At 39.3% G+C, this 19080-nt stretch overlaps 1 protein-coding gene across 1 annotated transcript; it reads right to left on the bottom strand.

The window, feature by feature from the left end:
- Window positions 1-71: 71 nt before the first annotated feature.
- On the bottom strand, window positions 72-16581 carry LOC139764287 (E3 ubiquitin-protein ligase RNF14-like). The gene is made up of 7 exons (XM_071690770.1): window positions 16446-16581; window positions 14830-15036; window positions 13601-13734; window positions 3755-4387; window positions 3007-3188; window positions 903-1116; window positions 72-769 (listed from the first exon to the last, which is right to left on the bottom strand). The coding sequence occupies exons 2-7, from the start codon at window positions 15023-15025 to the stop codon at window positions 560-562; spliced, it is 1569 nt and encodes a 522-aa protein (XP_071546871.1). The 5' UTR covers window positions 15026-15036; window positions 16446-16581; the 3' UTR covers window positions 72-559.
- Between the last annotated feature and the right edge of the window lie 2499 nt (window positions 16582-19080).

Below are 19080 nucleotides of genomic sequence, written 5' to 3'. Positions count from 1 at the left end.
CTCCCACCTTTCTCATACCACATGGGAAGTATTCTTTCTCCCCTATCCCCAGGGATATATATAGAGACATATGGAGTACACAGAATATATTTACAGCTGGAAAAATATTTACATTTAGCGATGTCATCGTATAGCACATAACTACCACCCACACACAAATTATCATACTGCATGTGGACAGTGTCCTTCACTGTTTAGTTTTGATAAACTGATAAAATTTTGACATTCTGAACTTCTCAAGTTCCTTTCAATTATAATAATAAAACTTCAAATTTCATAAATAGAGTATCATTATAAGATTATCATTACATTAAAATCGTACCTTTTTTCCTCTATTGTTTCTGAAACATACTATTACAACACAGAGGAAACCATATATCACATTTCAGAAAAAGAAAATAAAGTGTGTCCATGGGACACGAATAACTCTACCTCAAAAAATTACAATTGTACATGCATATAAACATGGACAACCTGAACACAATCTGCACCTCATCAAACTAGTGGAGGCAAAAAATGATTAAGGTAGAACATCAGCAAGACTAAATGAAATTATAATTCATTCCAGCAAACCACCCATTTCATCATCAGAATCATCCCCCCAAAAGTCATCATCTTCGGCAACTCCAGCAAAGAGTCTATTGAAGCATTGTGATCTCCTGTCGTTATAGTGGTCATATGGCCGTGCCTTGCATAAAATACACATGCAAAGCCAACAGAAGTAGATGCTGCATCTCTGACATATCATCTTGTTGCAGCCATCTATCTTCTGTTTAGGGAAGAAAGAGTATTGATATTAAAGGGGAACACTTGCACACTGCACAATCAATATGGATTATCAATAAGCAGATAAAAACATAGGTATTAAAGTTTTTAGTTTTGTCAGAGTCAAAGTAACTTACCTCTATTTTAGCACTGCACCTGGGACATTGCTTGGAGTTCTCCTCAAGGTAGTTCATAGAAAGATATTCATCCCGTAATGTGCATAAATATTTTCTGCCATACTGTTCCTCCAAAATCTTTTTATCAGCCTCATTTCCATTAATGTATACTTCAATTATCTTTCTGGATTCACTGTGCTTCAAACGGCAAGGCTCAATTCCATGCCATCCAAACCTGTATGGGAGAAATTACCTCAATTGCTTGATCTTACCATATGAATGAATGTGGGCGATAACTAGCTGACTTGTTCACTGAAATATTACCAAAAGGATTGTGGTGGATGACAGTGGAAATCAATGCTTTGGGCAGTGAATCAACTTTGAAAACTGGTCCTTTCTGGCCTCTTTACTTAGAAATGGCAAGGGTCAAAACCCCCCAACACACAAAAGAAAATATTAACACAAGTATCAATATCCCCAAAATTCAAAGTACGCGTATCGAACTCTGCCTGTTCAAGGTTACACCTCAACTTAAAGAGTCGCCTTTGGTGAAGTTGAATCATTACAAGTATAGCTGTGTCAAGAACTTCTTACTACTGAAGGAGTGTACCTTTTCCTGCAACTCGAAGTAGTGTAGAATTGGGCTTCAGGAGCCTTTACAGAGAGGACCTGGGTAACATCAAAACTTTCAAAGAAATTGGTCCTGGGGTGGTTATAAATAAATTAAATAGAATTTCAAAGCGATCAGTCTATGGAAACTAAAATTATAGCCATAACACCAACTGTTTACCAATGACACCAATTGATAGGTATAACAAACAGAAATCAGAGTAGGGGACTCTGATTTTTGTTTGTTATATTCCCCTAAACACAACCAGGCCCCAAAGACCTCAGATTTTTGTGCTTTCAACTGGCCACTTCATAATCTACTCAAATTAATGAACATCAGTATGGTCTACACCAAAAGGCAGGACCTAACTATCTATCTGAAGCCCATTCTCTCCAGGAACTCCCACCAAGGGGGTGGCTATGGCAAAAGAGACTCTACTCATCCCTGTCCGTACATGCTTGCCTCTCATAGACTATTCTACACATTTCTCTCCCTTCAATGCTCTTCCACTCTATTTGCCTATGTCACAGGTGGTTTTCCTCTCACACCAACTCCTTTAATCATACTGTCATTCATTCTCCATGTAAACTTCGTCTTGCACTATTTACACATGCCTAAAGTGTTACCTTTTGCCCACTCTGCAATTCATTCCTTGCCATATCAAATCTCTCGTACACCCCCTCAAGTATTTCCTTCATTCTTTCTAGTCATACCATGTGCTCCTCTCAAATAACTCAAATTCCACAGCTCAGATTCTTGACTTTAGTGACACAGAGGGTAGAATTCCCTGATTAATATTTAAAATATTCCCAAGATACGTATCATCCGTCTTTCAGTGCAAGAAATGGCATCTATATAAAAGCAGATAAACTGAACAAAATGCGTGGGAGTGTCACTAACGTAGCTACGAAAAAAATTACAGCTGGTCTTAATTGAATAAAATATTGTGTTTTGCAACATTTGGGAGAGGTAAATAAAAGAATTCAGGATACAAACAGATGAACAGAAACACCAGTGGAAATATTGATAACACACAAACAACAGAGGAAAATAAAGGGAATTGGAAAAGTTCTTAATTACCTGTTTAATACAGTGTTCCTCACATTTTCCCATCATATTCATTAGTCAGTGATGTTTCCACTGCTACTTCTGTTCTTTATCCATATCTGATATTATATTATTTACCAACACTTTGGAACGTTCCAAACTAAATCTCCAGCATGAGAAAAATCTGGAAATGAATACTGAATGCATTTAGATGGACAGAAGGTAATATCTGCAAGCATCTCTAAAAATATCTGGGATACCTGAAGATTAGATTGTTATTATAGGGCATAATCCCTTGTCTTCAAATGGCCCACCCCTCATTTTCCCCTCAAATATTAAGAATATTTGAATGCCAATTCAGAGATTAATAAGAACCCTTCGCAGCATTACAGAAACACTGTAGAGGCACATTAAAGGAGATCGACTTCATAACAAATACAATACTAAAAAACTCATCACAGTGCTTACCTGCAGAGTCCACAGAAGACAAATTTACAAGATGGACACTGTCCCTGGCCTTCTTCGACAGTGACAGGATACTGACAGTGGTAGCGTGGGCAAGGCTGTATGTCTCCCAAGGATGAGAGAGTAGAGTTGAGCAACATTTCATCCCATCGTTGGTACATGTCTTCAGGAACTAACTCTTGAACCTGCAATGATCAATGTTGATTGTTATGAACACACTTGAGTCAAGAGTTCCGGGATGCCTGTAAAAGTAACCTCCATTTTCTTCATGCAGGATTAGAAGGACTTATTTTCCGTTACATACAACCAGTATTCTGAAACTGACCAATACTACAGAGAAATATGAAATGGTATTACCATAACGACACAGAGCAAAAACTGAGGGTTAATATCCAGGTTATATCATAATCACTGGACCATATAACTAAATAAAGCACCAAGATATGTGCATAAAATCCACCAAGTTTCAAAACCATTCCTAACCAACAAGTTAAAAATATATTCAGATGGATTGATGAACTGACAAAGGTAACAAACAATAAACACGGAAGCTTCATTGCTAAAGGAGAGTTACCATGTTTCCAAATTCCAATTCATAACAGCCGACTACCTGCAGGTATTAGATCCGGGATAAATAAACTTTAGGAGAGACAGAAAGAGCGAGTCTGGTGACTACTTAGGCTACCTTTGCTTTAGATATGAAGGAAACATACACTTTCTCAAGATACATAAAGTAATTATCATTACGTACCTGCTTGGGGTTGGCCTCTGATTCACATTTGTCCTCGGGACATCTCAGGAACTTAATGTTTCCTTCACTGATCTGAACTGTAAAGTATGATGCCATGCAGTCTTTGCAGTAAACGTGTCGGCATGGCCAAAACTCTAAGCAGTGCACACCTACTTTGTTCATAAAACAAACTTTACACTGAAAAGTCTTAGAGCCAAATACTTTCCTTCTCATTTCTTCATCGTATTCCTTCAGAAGTCGCAGCATATTTGTTTTAGGTGCAATGTCTTGAATAGTTCGGCTGTCATAATTCTGACTATTTTGCCTAGACAGCATTACATCTGAAGCCATATTATCAGTACCATCACCAAGAGTAACACAGCCACTCACACTAATATCACATTTCTTTTCTCCACTGAAGTCACAAACAGCATTACAAGTGTCTTCCTGTCCACCTTTAGCTGTTAGGAGTCCACAGTTATTTACAGCTACGACTGGCTGACGGATGGGTTTTATATTGTCTAAGTCTAAAGTGTCCGTAATGCCCAAGAGGTCTAGACTTTTATCCTTAAGAAATTGTGCCCACATAAACATCACGACACAACCTTTATTTTCAGTCCACTGAGTGTCCAGCTGCTGGCAGAGTTGAGTCAACTGTAAGGATCACAAAAGATAAAAGTGAATTTTGGCAACAGCAAAAGTAACCTGACTCTTATGCTCTTTCCAGAGCCTGTTACAGGTAAGAGGAGGAAACTTACTTAAATTTTACAACTGGATTTCACTCTGGACAACAGTACAGTGGCAGTACCAATACTTCAGCACAAATTTTTCTCGTACTTTTCACTTTTCTGACTGAGCCTCTTGAGAAAAATTTCTGATATGTATTTTGAAGGTTTGTTCAATGTGTTAGATGATAGAGTGGCAGATATAGGGTGTTTAGGTCGAGGTGGTGTGTGAAGTGAGAGGGTTAGGGAAAATGACTTGGTGAGAAGAGGCAGTAAAAGCTTTGCAGAAGGTGAAAGCCAGCAAGGCAGCAGGTTTGGATGGTATTGCAGTGGAATTTATTAAAAAAGGGGGTGACTGTGTTGTTGACTGGTTGGTAAGGATATTTAATGTATGTATGACTCATGGTGAGGTGCCTGAGGATTGGCAGAATGCAAGCATAGTGCCATTGTACAAAGGCAAAGGGGATAAAGGTGAGTGCTCAAATTACAGAGGTACAAATCTGGGGAAGAGCAGTGTGGTTTCAGAAGTGGTAGAGGATGTGTGGATCAGGTGTTTGCTTTGAAGAATGTATGTGAGAAATACTTAGAAAAGCAAATGGATTTGTACATAGCATTTATGGATCTGGAGAAGGCATATGATAGAGTTGATAGAGATGCTCTGTGGAAGGTATTAAGATATGGTGTGGTAGGCAAGTTGCTAGAAGCAGTGAAAAGTTTTTATCGAGGATGTAAGGCATGTGTACGAGTAGGAAGAGAGGAAAGTGAATGTCAGTTTGCGGCAGAGGTCAGTGATGTCTCCATGGTTATTTAATTTGTTTATGGATGGGATTGTTAGGGAGGGAAATGAAGTTTTGGAGAGGGGCAAGTATGCAGTCTGTTATGGAAGAAAGGGCTTGGGAAGTGTCAGTTGTTTTTGGCTGATGACATAGTGCTGGTTGCTGATTCGGGTGAGAAACTGCAGAAGCTGGTGCCTGAGTTTGGTAAAGTGTGTGAAAGGAGAAAGCTGTGAGTAAATGTGAATAAGAGCAAGGTTATTAGGTACAATAGGGTTGAGGGACAAGTCAACATGCAGGAGGGTGAAAGGCATGCAAGGAATATAGTGAATTGGAACTATGTGGTATACTGGGGTTGATGTGCTGTCAATGGATTGAACCAGGGTATGTGAAGCGTCTGGGGTAAACCATGGAAAGTTTTGTGGGGCCTGGATGTGGAAAGGGAGCTGTGGTTTCGGAGCATTACATATGACAGCTAGAGACTGAGTGTGAACGAATGTGGCCTTTGTTGTCTTTTCCTAGCACTGCCTCATGTGCATGCGGGAGGGGGTTGTCATTTCATGTGTGGTGGGGTGGCGATGGGAATGAATAAAGGCAGCAAGTATGAATTATGTACATGTGTATATATGTATATGTCTGTGTATATATATATATATATGTATACGTTGAAATGTATAGGTATGCATATGTGCGTGTGTGGACGTGTATGTATATACATTTGTATGTGGGTGGGTTGGGCCATTCTTTCGTCTGTTTCCTTGCGCTACCTCGCTAATGCAGGAGACAGCGACAAAGTATAACAAAGAAAATGAAAAAAAATGTAAACATTAATATTAATAGAAAGCATAAAGAAAGCACTGCCACCCGACCAGTGATAAGACAAGTACCAGATAATACTTGTTCAAATACTTTGGGCCAAAGGGTAGGTTCCTCAAGTCACAAGCTGCTTATGGTTCCAATCCCACACATATTATTAGCCCCATGGATGATGAGCATTAGCAACTATGTCCCAGTCATCTGTGCTGATCTCTCCACAACCTAATATATATACACATAGGATGGCTACAAGAAGCAGGTTTCATTAGCTATACTGTGAAAAAATAATATGCAACAAATCATACTTATCATTACGTCCAACATGACATCTGAACTTCTCAAAATTATCACATAGGCAATCAACTTCAGGAAATACATCCCTCTGCTAGAGTACGAAAAAGCTGTTGCTGGCTGGAATGCAGGCTCTTCGAGAGCAATTATGCACCAATCGCTGGATTAAAAGCAATCTTACTTGTTACTCAACATCACCAGCATAGTCATGACATTAATCTCAATTCAGTTCAGTTTTACCTGTCAAACTAAACTGACTTGAGGCCTCACCAGAGCCAGTGGTCTCATTCAATGACTCCTTCCTAGTCTACAAGTATTTTTCAGTAAAATACAATGGACAGGTGAATGAATGGGATTAGTGAGAAAAAGTAAAAATCCAAGTTCATTACACAGCTTCTTGCTCTGAAAATAGGTGGGAATAAGATGTTTCCCCTTATTTTACAGATCAAGGTAACGAGTTCACTGGTATGAACCCTTCTTGGACAAGGAGAATCCGAGTTTTTTCTCAGGTATGAACCCTTACACTGGCTGGGAGAATATGCTCGATGCTTAGCAGAAAAAGCCTGTGCTGGGTGCTGATTTATAACAAGAGAAAGTTCTATTAATGTACATCTATCTTTTTATTTATTTATCTATCATATTTTACTGCCGTCTCCTGCGTTAGCGAGGTAGCGCAAGGAAACACACGAGGAATGGCCCAACCCACCCACATACACGTATATACATAAACGCCCACACATGCACATGCACATACATAAACGCCCACACATGCACATACATATGCATTTCAACATATACATACACAGACATTTACATATGTACATATCCATACTTACTGCCTTCATCCATTCCCATCGCCACCCCACCACATACGAAATAGCATTCCCACTCCCTCCCCCCCCTTTAGCAAGGCAGCGCCAAGAACAGACAAAAAAAGGCCACATTCGTTCACATTCAGTCTCTAGCTGTCACGTGTAATGCACCGAAACCACAGCTCCCCTTCTACATCCAGGCTCCACAGACCTTCCCATGGTTTACCCCAGACGTTTCACATGCCCTGGTTCAATCCACTGACAGCACATTGACCCTGGTATACTGCAGTGTTCCACTTCACAATGCATGCCTTTCACCCTCCAGTATGTTCACTCCATCCTTCCACCTCCAATTTGGTCTTCCGCTTCTTCTTCCCTCCACCTCTGGCATATATATCCTTGTTGTCAATCTTTCCTCACTCATTTTCTCTATGTGTCCAAACCATTTCAACACACCCTCTTCTGCTCTCTCAACCACACTCTTTTTATTACCACACATCTCTCTTACCCTAATGTATCCATCTATATCTCTGATGCCCATTCCCTCCCAGAACTAGGAGGTGGCAACAGCAAGCCTCCATTTATATTAATGGGAGGATGCTATTTCGTGTGTAGCAGGGTGGCGACAGGAATGGATGAAGGCAGCAAGTATGGATATGTACATGTGTATATATGTATATGTCTGTGTATGTATATGTGCATGTGTGGGCTTTTATGCATATACATGTGTATGTGGGTGGGTTGGGCCATTCCTCATCTGTTTCCTTGCACTAACGCGGGAGGTGGCGGTTAAGTAATAAGAAATAAACAAATAATACTCTAAATAAAAGTGTATATTAAAGTATATATTAATGTACATTTTTTTTTTTTTTTTTTCTTTTTTGCTATGTCGCTGTCTCCTGCGTTTGCAAGGTAGCACAAGGAAACAGACGAAAGAAATGGCCCAACCCACCCCATACACATGTATATACATACGTCCACACACGCAAATATACATACTTACACAGCTTTCCATGGTTTACCCCAGACGTTTCACATGCCCTGATTCAATCCACTGACAGCACGTCAACCCCGGTATACCACATCGCTCCAATTCACTCTATTCCTTGCCCTCCTTTCACCCTCCTGCATGTTCAGGCCCCGATCACACAAAATCTTTTTCACTCCATCTTTCCACCTCCAATTTGGTCTCCCACTTCTCCTCGTTCCCTCCACCTCCGACACATATATCCTCTTGGTCAATCTTTCCTCACTCATTCTCTCCATGTGCCCAAACCATTTCAAAACACCCTCTTCTGCTCTCTCAACCATGCTCTTTTTATTTCCACACATCTCTCTTACCCTTACGTTACTTACTCGATCAAACCACCTCACACCACACATTGTCCTCAAACATCTCATTTCCAGCACATCCATCCTCCTGCGCACAACTCTATCCATAGCCTCGCAACCATACAACATTGTTGGAACCACTATTCCTTCAAACATACCCATTTTTGCTTTTCGAGATAATGTTCTCGACTTCCACACATTCTTCAAGGCTCCCAGAATTTTCACCCCCTCCCCCACCCTATGATCTACTTCCGCTTCCATGGTTCCATCCGCTGCCAGATCCACTCCCAGATATCTAAAACACTTCACTTCCTCCAGTTTTTCTCCATTCAAACTTACCTCCCAATTGATTTGACCCTCAACCCTACTGTACCTAATAACCTTGCTCTTATTCACATTTACTCTTAACTTTCTTCTTTCACACACTTTACCAAACTCAGTCACCAGCTTCTGCAGTTTCTCACATGAATCAGCCACCAGCGCTGTATCATCAGCGAACAACAACTGACTCACTTCCCAAGCTCTCTCATCCCCAACAGACTTCATACTTGCCCCTCTTTCCAAAACTCTTGCATTCACCTCCCTAACAACCCCATCCATAAACAAATTAAACAACCATGGAGACATCACACACCCCTGCCGCAAACCTACATTCACTGAGAACCAATCACTTTCCTCTCTTCCTACACGTACACATGCCTTACATCCTCGATAAAAACTTTTCACTGCTTCTAACAACTTGCCTCCCACACCATATATTCTTAATACCTTCCACAGAGCATCTCTATCAACTCTATCATATGCCTTCTCCAGATCCATAAATGCTACATACAAATCCATTTGCTTTTCTAAGTATTTCTCACATACATTCTTCAAAGCAAACACCTGATCCACACATCCTCTACCACTTCTGAAACCACACTGCTCTTCCCCAATCTGATGCTCTGTACATGCCTTCACCCTCTCAATCAATACCCTCCCATATAATTTACCAGGAATACTCAACAAACTTATACCTCTGTAATTTGAGCACTCACTCTTATCCCCTTTGCCTTTGTACAATGGCACTATGCACGCATTCCGCCAATCCTCAGGCACCTCACCATGAGTCATACATACATTAAATAACCTTACCAACCAGTCAATAATACAGTCACCCCCTTTTTTAATAAATTCCACTGCAATACCATCCAAACCTGCTGCCTTGCTGGGAGGTTTTATAGAACATTTATGTTCCCTTATCATTCATTTCAAGCTAAAAGTTTGTTTTCTAAATTGTTTCTTACATTTTTCATATGTATATATATGTGTGTGTGTGTGTGTGTGTATGTGCGTATGTGTGTGTATGTGTGTGTGTGTGTGTGTGTGTGTGTATATATATATGTATATTATCCCTGGGGATAGGGGTGAAAGAATACTTCCCACGTATTCCTCGCGTGTCGTAGAAAGCGACTAGAGGGGACGGGAGCGGGGGGCCGGAAATCCTCCCCTCCTTGTATTAACTTTCTAAAATGGGAAACAGAAGAAGGAGTCACGCGGGGAGTGCTCATCCTCCTCGAAGGCTCAGAGTGGGGTGCCTAAATGTGTGTGGATGTAACCAAGATGTGAAAAAAGGAGAGATAGGTAGTATGTTTGAGGAAAGGAACCTGGATGTTTTGGCTCTGAGTGAAACGAAGCTCAAGGGTAAAGGGGAAGAGTGGTTTGGAAATGTCTGGGGAGTGAAGTCAGGGGTTAGTGAGAGGACAAGAGCAAGGGAAGGGGTAGCAATACTCCTGAAACAGGAGTTGTGGGAGTATGTGATGGAATGTAAGAAAGTAAATTCTCGATTAATATGGGTAAAATTGAAAGTTGATGGAGAGAGGTGGGTGATTATTGGTGCATATGCACCTGGGCATGAGAAGAAAGATCATGAGAGGCAAGTGTTTTGGGAGCAGCTAAATGAGTGTGTTAGCGGTTTTGATGCACGAGACCGGGTTATAGTGATGGGTGATTTGAATGCAAAGGTGAGTAATGTGGCAGTTGAGGGAATAATTGGTGTGCATGGGGTGTTCAGTGTTGTAAATGGAAATGGTGAGGAGCTTGTAGATTTATGTGCTGAAAAAGGACTGATGATTGGGAATACCTGGTTTAAAAAGCGAGATATACATAAGTATACTTATGTAAGTAGGAGAGATGGCCAGAGAGCGTTATTGGATTACGTGTTAATTGACAGGCGTGCGAAAGAGAGACTTTTGGATGTCAATGTGCTGAGAGGTGCAACTGGAGGGATGTCTGATCATTATCTTGTGGAGGCTAAGGTGAAGATTAGTATGGGTTTTCAGAAAAGAAGAGTGAATGTTGGGGTGAAGAAGGTGGTGAGAGTAAGTGAGCTTGGGAAGGAGACCTGTGTGAGGAAGTATCAGGAGAGACTGTGTACAGAATGGAAAAAGGTGAGAACAATGGAAGTAAGGGGAGTGGGGGAGGAATGGGATGTATTTAGGGAATCAGTGATGGATTGCGCAAAAGATGCTTGTGGCATGAGAAGAGTGGGAGGTGGGCTGTTTAGAAAGGGTAGTGAGTGGTGGGATGAAGAAGTAAGAATATTAGTGAAAGAGAAGAGAGAGGCATTTGGTCGATTTTTGCAGGGAAAAAATGCAATTGAGTGGGAGAAGTATAAAAGAAAGAGACAGGAGGTCAAGAGAAAGGTGCAAGAGGTGAAAAAAAGGGCAAATGAGAGTTGGGGTGAGAGACTATCAGTAAATTTTAGGGAGAATAAAAAGATGTTCTGGAAGGAGGTAAATAGGGTGCGTAAGACAAGGGAGCAAATGGGAACTTCAGTGAAGAGCGTAAATGGGGAGGTGATAACAAGTAGTGGTGATGTGAGAAGGAGATGGAATGAGTATTTTGAAGGTTTGTTGAATGTGTCTGATGACAGAGTGGCAGATATAGGGTGTTTGGGTCGAGGTGGTGTGCAAAGTGAGAGGGTTAGGGAAAATGACTTGGTAAACAGAGAAGAGGTAGTAAAAGCTTTGCGGAAGATGAAAGCCGGCAAGGCAGCAGGTTTGGATGGTATTGCAGTGGAATTTATTAAAAAAGGGGGTGACTGTATTGTTGACTGGTTGGTAAGGTTATTTAATGTATGTATGACTCATGGTGAGGTGCCTGAGGATTGGCGGAATGCGTGCATAGTGCCATTGTACAAAGGCAAAGGGGATAAGAGTGAGTGCTCAAATTACAGAGGTATAAGTTTGTTGAGTATTCCTGGTAAATTATATGGGAGGGTATTGATTGAGAGGGTGAAGGCAGGTACAGAGCATCAGATTGGGGAAGAGCAGTGTGGTTTCAGAAGTGGTAGAGGATGTGTGGATCAGGTGTTTGCTTTGAAGAATGTATGTGAGAAATACTTAGAAAAGCAAATGGATTTGTATGTAGCATTTATGGATCTGGAGAAGGCATATGATAGAGTTGATAGAGATGCTCTGTGGAAGGTATTAAGAATATATGGTGTGGGAGGCAAGTTGTTAGAAGCAGTGAAAAGTTTTTATCGAGGATGTAAGGCATGTGTACGTGTAGGAAGAGAGGAAAGTGATTGGTTCTCAGTGAATGTAGGTTTGCGGCAGGGGTGTGTGATGTCTCCATGGTTGTTTAATTTGTTTATGGATGGGGTTGTTAGGGAGGTAAATGCAAGAGTCTTGGAAAGAGGGGCAAGTATGAAGTCTGTTGGGGATGAGAGAGCTTGGGAAGTGAGTCAGTTGTTGTTCGCTGATGATACAGCGCTGGTGGCGGATTCATGTGAGAAACTGCAGAAGCTGGTGACGGAGTTTGGTAAAGTGTGTGGAAGAAGAAAGTTAAGAGTAAATGTGAATAAGAGCAAGGTTATTAGGTACAGTAGGGTTGAGGGTCAAGTCAATTGGGAGGTGAGTTTAAATGGAGAAAAACTGGAGGAAGTGAAGTGTTTTAGATATCTGGGAGTGGATCTGTCAGCGGATGGAACCATGGAAGCGGAAGTGGATCATAGGGTGGGGGAGGGGGCGAAAATTTTGGGAGCCTTGAAAAATGTGTGGAAGTCGAGAACATTATCTCGGAAAGCAAAAATGGGTATGTTTGAAGGAATAGTGGTTCCAACAATGCTGTATGGTTGCGAGGCGTGGGCTATGGATAGAGTTGTGCGCAGGAGGATGGATGTGCTGGAAATGAGATGTTTGAGGACAATGTGTGGTGTGAGGTGGTTTGATCGAGTAAGTAACGTAAGGGTAAGAGAGATGTGTGGAAATAAAAAGAGCGTGGTTGAGAGAGCAGAAGAGGGTGTTTTGAAATGGTTTGGGCACATGGAGAGAATGAGTGAGGAAAGATTGACCAAGAGGATATATGTGTCGGAGGTGGAGGGAACGAGGAGAAGAGGGAGACCAAATTGGAGGTGGAGAGATGGAGTGAAAAGGATTTTGTGTGATCGGGGCCTGAACATGCAGGAGGGTGAAAGGAGGGCAAGGAATAGAGTGAATTGGAGCGATGTGGTATACAGGGGTTAACGTGCTGTCAGTGGATTGAATCAAGGCATGTGAAGTGTCCGGGGTAAACCATGGAAAGCTGTGTAGGTATGTATATTTGCGTGTGTGGACGTGTGTATGTACATGTGTATGGGGGGGGTTGGGCCATTTCTTTCGTCTGTTTCCTTGCGCTACCTCGCAACCGCGGGAGACAGCGACGAGGTAAAAAAAAAAAAAAAAAAAAAAAAATCAAATAAAAGGATGATTGCTCATATAAAACAACTGCTTTACAAAAAACTAAGAAAACATGAGCCAGCATCTTGAAAAGGGTAAGAGCCTTGTGATAATCTATGAATATAAAATGATAAAACTCAATAGAAAGAATATCCAAGCTTCTGACTGTATTTCAAAGATTCAAAAGCTTGAAGCATATATGTTTATTTTTCCAGCGCATTTCCTCGTATAACTGTTTGATTTGTACATATGACTTTGTACAAAAATTACATAAGTAAACCTTCAATAGTAAGCCCATACCTTTGTTGTGGCATCAAAAGAACAGGGTAAACACTTAGCAATTTCATCCGTATCCTCTTAACTACTGTAATTTCATATCCACATCAATACAACACGTAGAACATTGAGTTTTACTTACCTGTGCTCTATTGAGCCACTTGCATGAGAGGGTAAAGTTTGGAGGATGTTTAGAGGGGTATGTGGCCGGATAAGTGAAGTGGAGATAGATGGGTGGCAAGTGCTCGACTATGTGCCTCTGTTCTTGCGCCTCACCTATACAACAATTAAACATTTTAACAACAAAGAATTTTTTTTCTATCTGATGCTAAATATCTTTCCAATCACAAAATGATTTGGTAAAGAACAACTTCTCCCACTGAACTCCACCATGAATTTCTGTGAACTTTCCCCATAGAGTTTACTAACATCCCTGAATTTACTACCATTCTGGAAATCACTAATACGATTAGTCACATATGATCTAGAGTATACTCTACACTACCTCACATTCAGCTAAAAGAATGAAGTAGAAATACTGTTCACAGTACAGGGGATGTCATTACTGTTACTGTCACACATAATGGGGAAACTAGAATTAGCTTCTTTCTTGCTGTCATTAGAATATCCTCAGAAGTTACCTCAATATCCTAATTATTATTTCTAATAGTATGCCATTTCTATATATTCTTTCCATTTCTCGAGTAAATCTTCTCCCACAGTCAAAGAAGGGTGGTATATCCTGACAATCCCCATGTCTTCAATTAACAAAGACCTACAGGCTGTCAAAACTTCAGTTGGCTTCGCTATAAAAATATATGCAAATGTTAGAAGCAGTTGTCAGCAACTTGCAAAAAGAAAAAATATTGAGAATCAGAATTCAGGAAATATCAGGGTAAGAGTAATTGAGAAATAAATATATAGAAATAGAACATAATAATTATAGAGGAAATTATCAGTTTTGATAATGCATGGGGCATCACATCCACTAAAGTTATACGAGAAAAAAGTTATGAGAAAACCATCAAATTTGTATTAAAAAAAGTTTTTCATTCGGTCTTTCTAATATTGTATTCTACCCACATTCAGTCGTGCAGTAATACTCTATTCAAATCAACTCCTGAACATGTGGGATCCAAATACATGCACTGGGGATGCTAAGCATACCAAAGACCTTAGATTCAGTACCAATGTGTATCTTTCATGAGTACCACATTAAGAAAAAGAAAGTGTTAAAATGGTTTCTTAATTTCTTATTAGTGAAGGGTAAAACAGTTGTCTTAAACATGACTTCAATTAATCTTATCATTCAGTATATCAATTATACAATATTCAGTAAAAGCTGGTACAATATAAGTATGCAAAACATACCATTCTCCCCAGTAAGCCTAGTGAGTAGTGAAAAATCTGGAGGCAAATCGAAAGATATTGCCAGTTCTCCCCCTCGACCATACTCTTGTGTTTCCAATTCAACAGCCTCTTGGTCCTGCACGGATGTGAAGGACTCTTCATAGATGCTGGCCAATGCAAGCAGTTCATCATCTTGCTCCTCTGCATCTAGAGACATGCTCTTTACAGCTGAAAGACACATATGTATACACATACTCACACAAATGACATGATAGGATGTTTCTAGTCATATCAATCAAACAATACACTGTAAAATTATTATAAATAATCATATATGGTGTTCAAAATATATTTGTCATCTCATATATTTATGGACGACTAGTATGTTTCATAATATATATCGAACAGCATTTAGTCTGACAGAGAATCATAAATTCAAAAACCATCACAAAAACATTTTCAACCAAACTGCACCTAACCTAATGAACATAGCCTAACATTCACTAGATGTTTGAAATTGTAATAATCCCATTCATGTCTACTTTCTAATTTCATAAGTTTGCTGATTTCTAGAAGTATGTCATATGTACTTTTCAGTTCATCAACACAGAATTAACATTATCATCCCACACCACCCTATTATCATTTATGTATTTCTCTAAGATGAAAAATAACATTCCAGCTCATGAAGTGGTCCCTTAAAGGAAGATTTCACCCGGTTGATTTCTCCATGTACGTAATTGAGCTTCTGTACATTCATGAATCCCATATTTTTCCTCATCTTGTCAGTCATTTCCGCAACCTAAATCACTTTCTACTCAAAAACCTTCCATTTCTAGCATCCTACCAATCTTCATTTGAAATAAGTGTTCTAAAAATTGAATAATTACATGGTGGAAGGAAGTACTAATGAATAATTTCCAATCGATCTCTCTATTGAACAAATATGTATGTTATAATCTCAAGACTCTACATTCATAAATTTATACGAGGAGCTCCTAATCCTAAACGTGAGACGTAAATCTCCACCCTTACGAGTCATGAGATCTAACTGCTCGATGAATAATATTGAGAGCTAATGTGAAGACAAAATCTCACAAATACTCACAGATGAAAAGACATAATTTCATCATGCGGGGGAATATAATGAATAAAACAACTTCTCGTATGAATTTCCAGTGTGAATCGAATGCCTGATGAGTGATTCATGGAAACAAACATTACAAGAACATCATGATATATATATAACAAATATAAATTCAATCATAGGAATATAAGTGAAATAAAAACCTTCCTAGAATAATACGAGTCACAGGGATTCCCCACTATGGCCATACCTACGTTACACAAAACAACCCTTCAAAAAATATTACGAAAGAGGTAATGTATATATATTACATATCCCCATCTTTTAGAGCGTCATTCATCCCTTATTTAAGGTATTAAGGTAGAGGATCAGTCCCATCCTTACCTTAATCTACCGGTACCTCAGCCTTCATCACCCACTTGAACGAGATTACGACCCACAGAACCTGTTGACTTCACTAACTAAACCCCCCTCACCCCTTAAAGGACCATCCCTTCCCGATATATCGACATACTACGACATACTTCTCTATTATATACCCATGACTTACCCTAAGTAGATGAGGTGGGGATGATGAGGAGAGGAGAGAGAGAGAGAGGAATGGTGTGGCTACGGGCGGCCCCGAAGTCACCTCTGCTCAATGTTTACAATCCAGGCAGCTGATGGCGGAGGGGCGACTGGCCCAAAGGCTTTTTACCTCATGTGGTGCAATAAAAATTCCCTCCCCATCCTACTTGCTTGCATTCCATTATGAAACCCATCATTAAAAAAATATATATTTATATCTAATATACCATCACGATTGGGTGTTAATTTTTGTGTGTGTGTATATATGGTTAAGTCGTGTTAGGTAATTATTTTGTCCCATGTGTTGGGTCAGTCCTGTCGGCTATATAAGATACCCCAAGGGCATAACTAGAGAGAAGAAAATAATACTGGGAGTTATGGTGACGGTAGATCACGCAAGAGTTGACTTGGTTTCAACATCCTCGTGTGAGGGAAGTGACACGTCACGTGTAACATATGGTAAACGCGCAGAATTCCTGTGTGTCTGTGTCTGTGTATGTGTGTGCTTATGTGTATGTGTGTGTATGTGCATGTGTGGTGTGTGTGTGTGTATGTGTGTGTACGTGTGTGCATGTATGTGAATGTGTGTGTGTGTGTGTGCGTGCATGTGAATGTGTGTGTGTGTGTGTATGTGTGTATGGGTGTGTGTGTGTGTGTGTGTGTATTATGTATGTGTGTGTGTTTATGTGTATGTGAGTGTGTGTGTTCATGTGTATGTGTGTGTGTGTGTGTATTATGTATGTGTGTGTGTTTATGTGTATGTGAGTGTGTGTGTTTATGTGTATGTGAGTGTGTGTGTTTATGTGTATGTGAGTGTGTGTGTTCATGTGTATGTGTGTGTGTGCGTGGTGTATGTGAATGTGTATGTGTGTGCGTGCATGTGTATGTGTGTGTGCGAGTATGTGAATGTGTGTCTGTGTGTGTGTGCGTGCATGTGTATGTGTATGCGCGTGCATGTGAATGTGTGTGTGTGTGTGTGTGTGTGTACGACATGGGGATCGTATTTCTAGAAAAAAAAAAAAAGACATGGAGCTTTTTAATGTGTATGATGGCAACCATCACAACTTCATTGGCAAACTTCAAATTATTAATTGATTATATAATTGCCACCCAATATATCTATCCACGATAGATCTAAATTAGATATATCTATTTTCAGCTAGATTCCCATCTATTTCTACCTTTCCCTCTAAGTCAACGTGAGTGAGAGACGAACAATTATGATATGGGTAGATTATATTTGAATATATTTGCATACGTTAATCTACGGTAGACTGAGGTCTCCAATGAATCTACCACGTCTACGTAGGGAAGCCAGATTATATCATATGTAAATTGTGTAAATGAAATGGAAATTATTTATTGATATAAACATAGATATTATTATCATTATTATTATTATTTTTTATTGATTATTATCATTATTATTATAATTATCATTATCGTCATTTTTATCATTATTATTATCATTTATTATTATTATTATCATTATTATTAATTATTATTATTATTATTATTATTATTATTATTGTTATTATTATTTATTATTACTATTATTATTATTATTATTATTATTATTATTATTATTCCATAAATGTCGACTGGAATGAGCTTCCATGAATGTTTAGATGAAGGTCATATGTCGTCCTTTCTACTAATCCTTAATATGTAATATCGACTAACCAGGAAGATAAATAGAAATATAATACCCAAAAAATTATTCTTTATTTAACAAACTTATTTTTTATATAGCTCTGAGTTTATCATATTTGAATAAATGATTTTTTTCCCTTAAATATAAAGAGCATTTAAGGATGTTGACTTAAACCAAGTTAGTAGGAGGAATGGCTTCCTTCTTCCTTGTCTGCACTCAATACTTGAATCCGATTCCATCCAGACGTTAAGCCGGTCCCCGTAAATTGTAAGTGTCATTTTGTAAGTGTAAGTGTATTGAAAACTTGTAAATATAAGTGTATTGAAGACTTGTTAAGTATTAAGTGTATATAAAACTTCCTCAATACAGGGCTGTCAAAACCTCTGATCTCCATCCCTCCGCCGCCATATTTCTTCGACATTTTTGGTCTTATTTCTGTACTAGCATCATTAATGGTGATTATTAATAGTTTTTTCTCTACAGTTCATCGGCCATTTAATTATGATCGAGGCCTTTATATAAGGGAATCCACCTAAACAACCTAATTGCCCGTTAATTGCATTACTAATTACATTTACGCAAATATTGATAAGTTGTAAAGTGTCGGCAAAATATCGACTCATCTCTATAGTAATCGAAGTTTTTTTTGTCATTAAATGCACGTAATTCAGCCGTTATGTTGAGGTGTTCTCACTAATTACAGTAATTACAGAGTTGCCAACTTAATTCAGCCATTGTGGTTGAAGTGTTCTCACTAATTGCAGTAATTACAGAGTTGCCAACTTAACTCAGCCATTGTGGTTGAGGTGTTCTCACTAATTACATTAATTACAGAGTTGCCAACTTAACTCAGCCGTTGTGGTTGAAGTGTTCTCACGAATTACATTAATTACAGAGTTGCCAACTTAACTCAGCCGTTGTGGTTGAAGTGTTCTCACGAATTACATTAATTACAGAGTTGCCA

The sequence above is a fragment of the Panulirus ornatus genome, chromosome 49, assembly GCF_036320965.1.
Source record: "Panulirus ornatus isolate Po-2019 chromosome 49, ASM3632096v1, whole genome shotgun sequence".
Taxonomy (NCBI): domain Eukaryota; kingdom Metazoa; phylum Arthropoda; class Malacostraca; order Decapoda; family Palinuridae; genus Panulirus; species Panulirus ornatus.
Note: the sequence above shows the minus strand (reverse complement) of the source record. Positions and strands in the feature narration are given on the sequence as shown.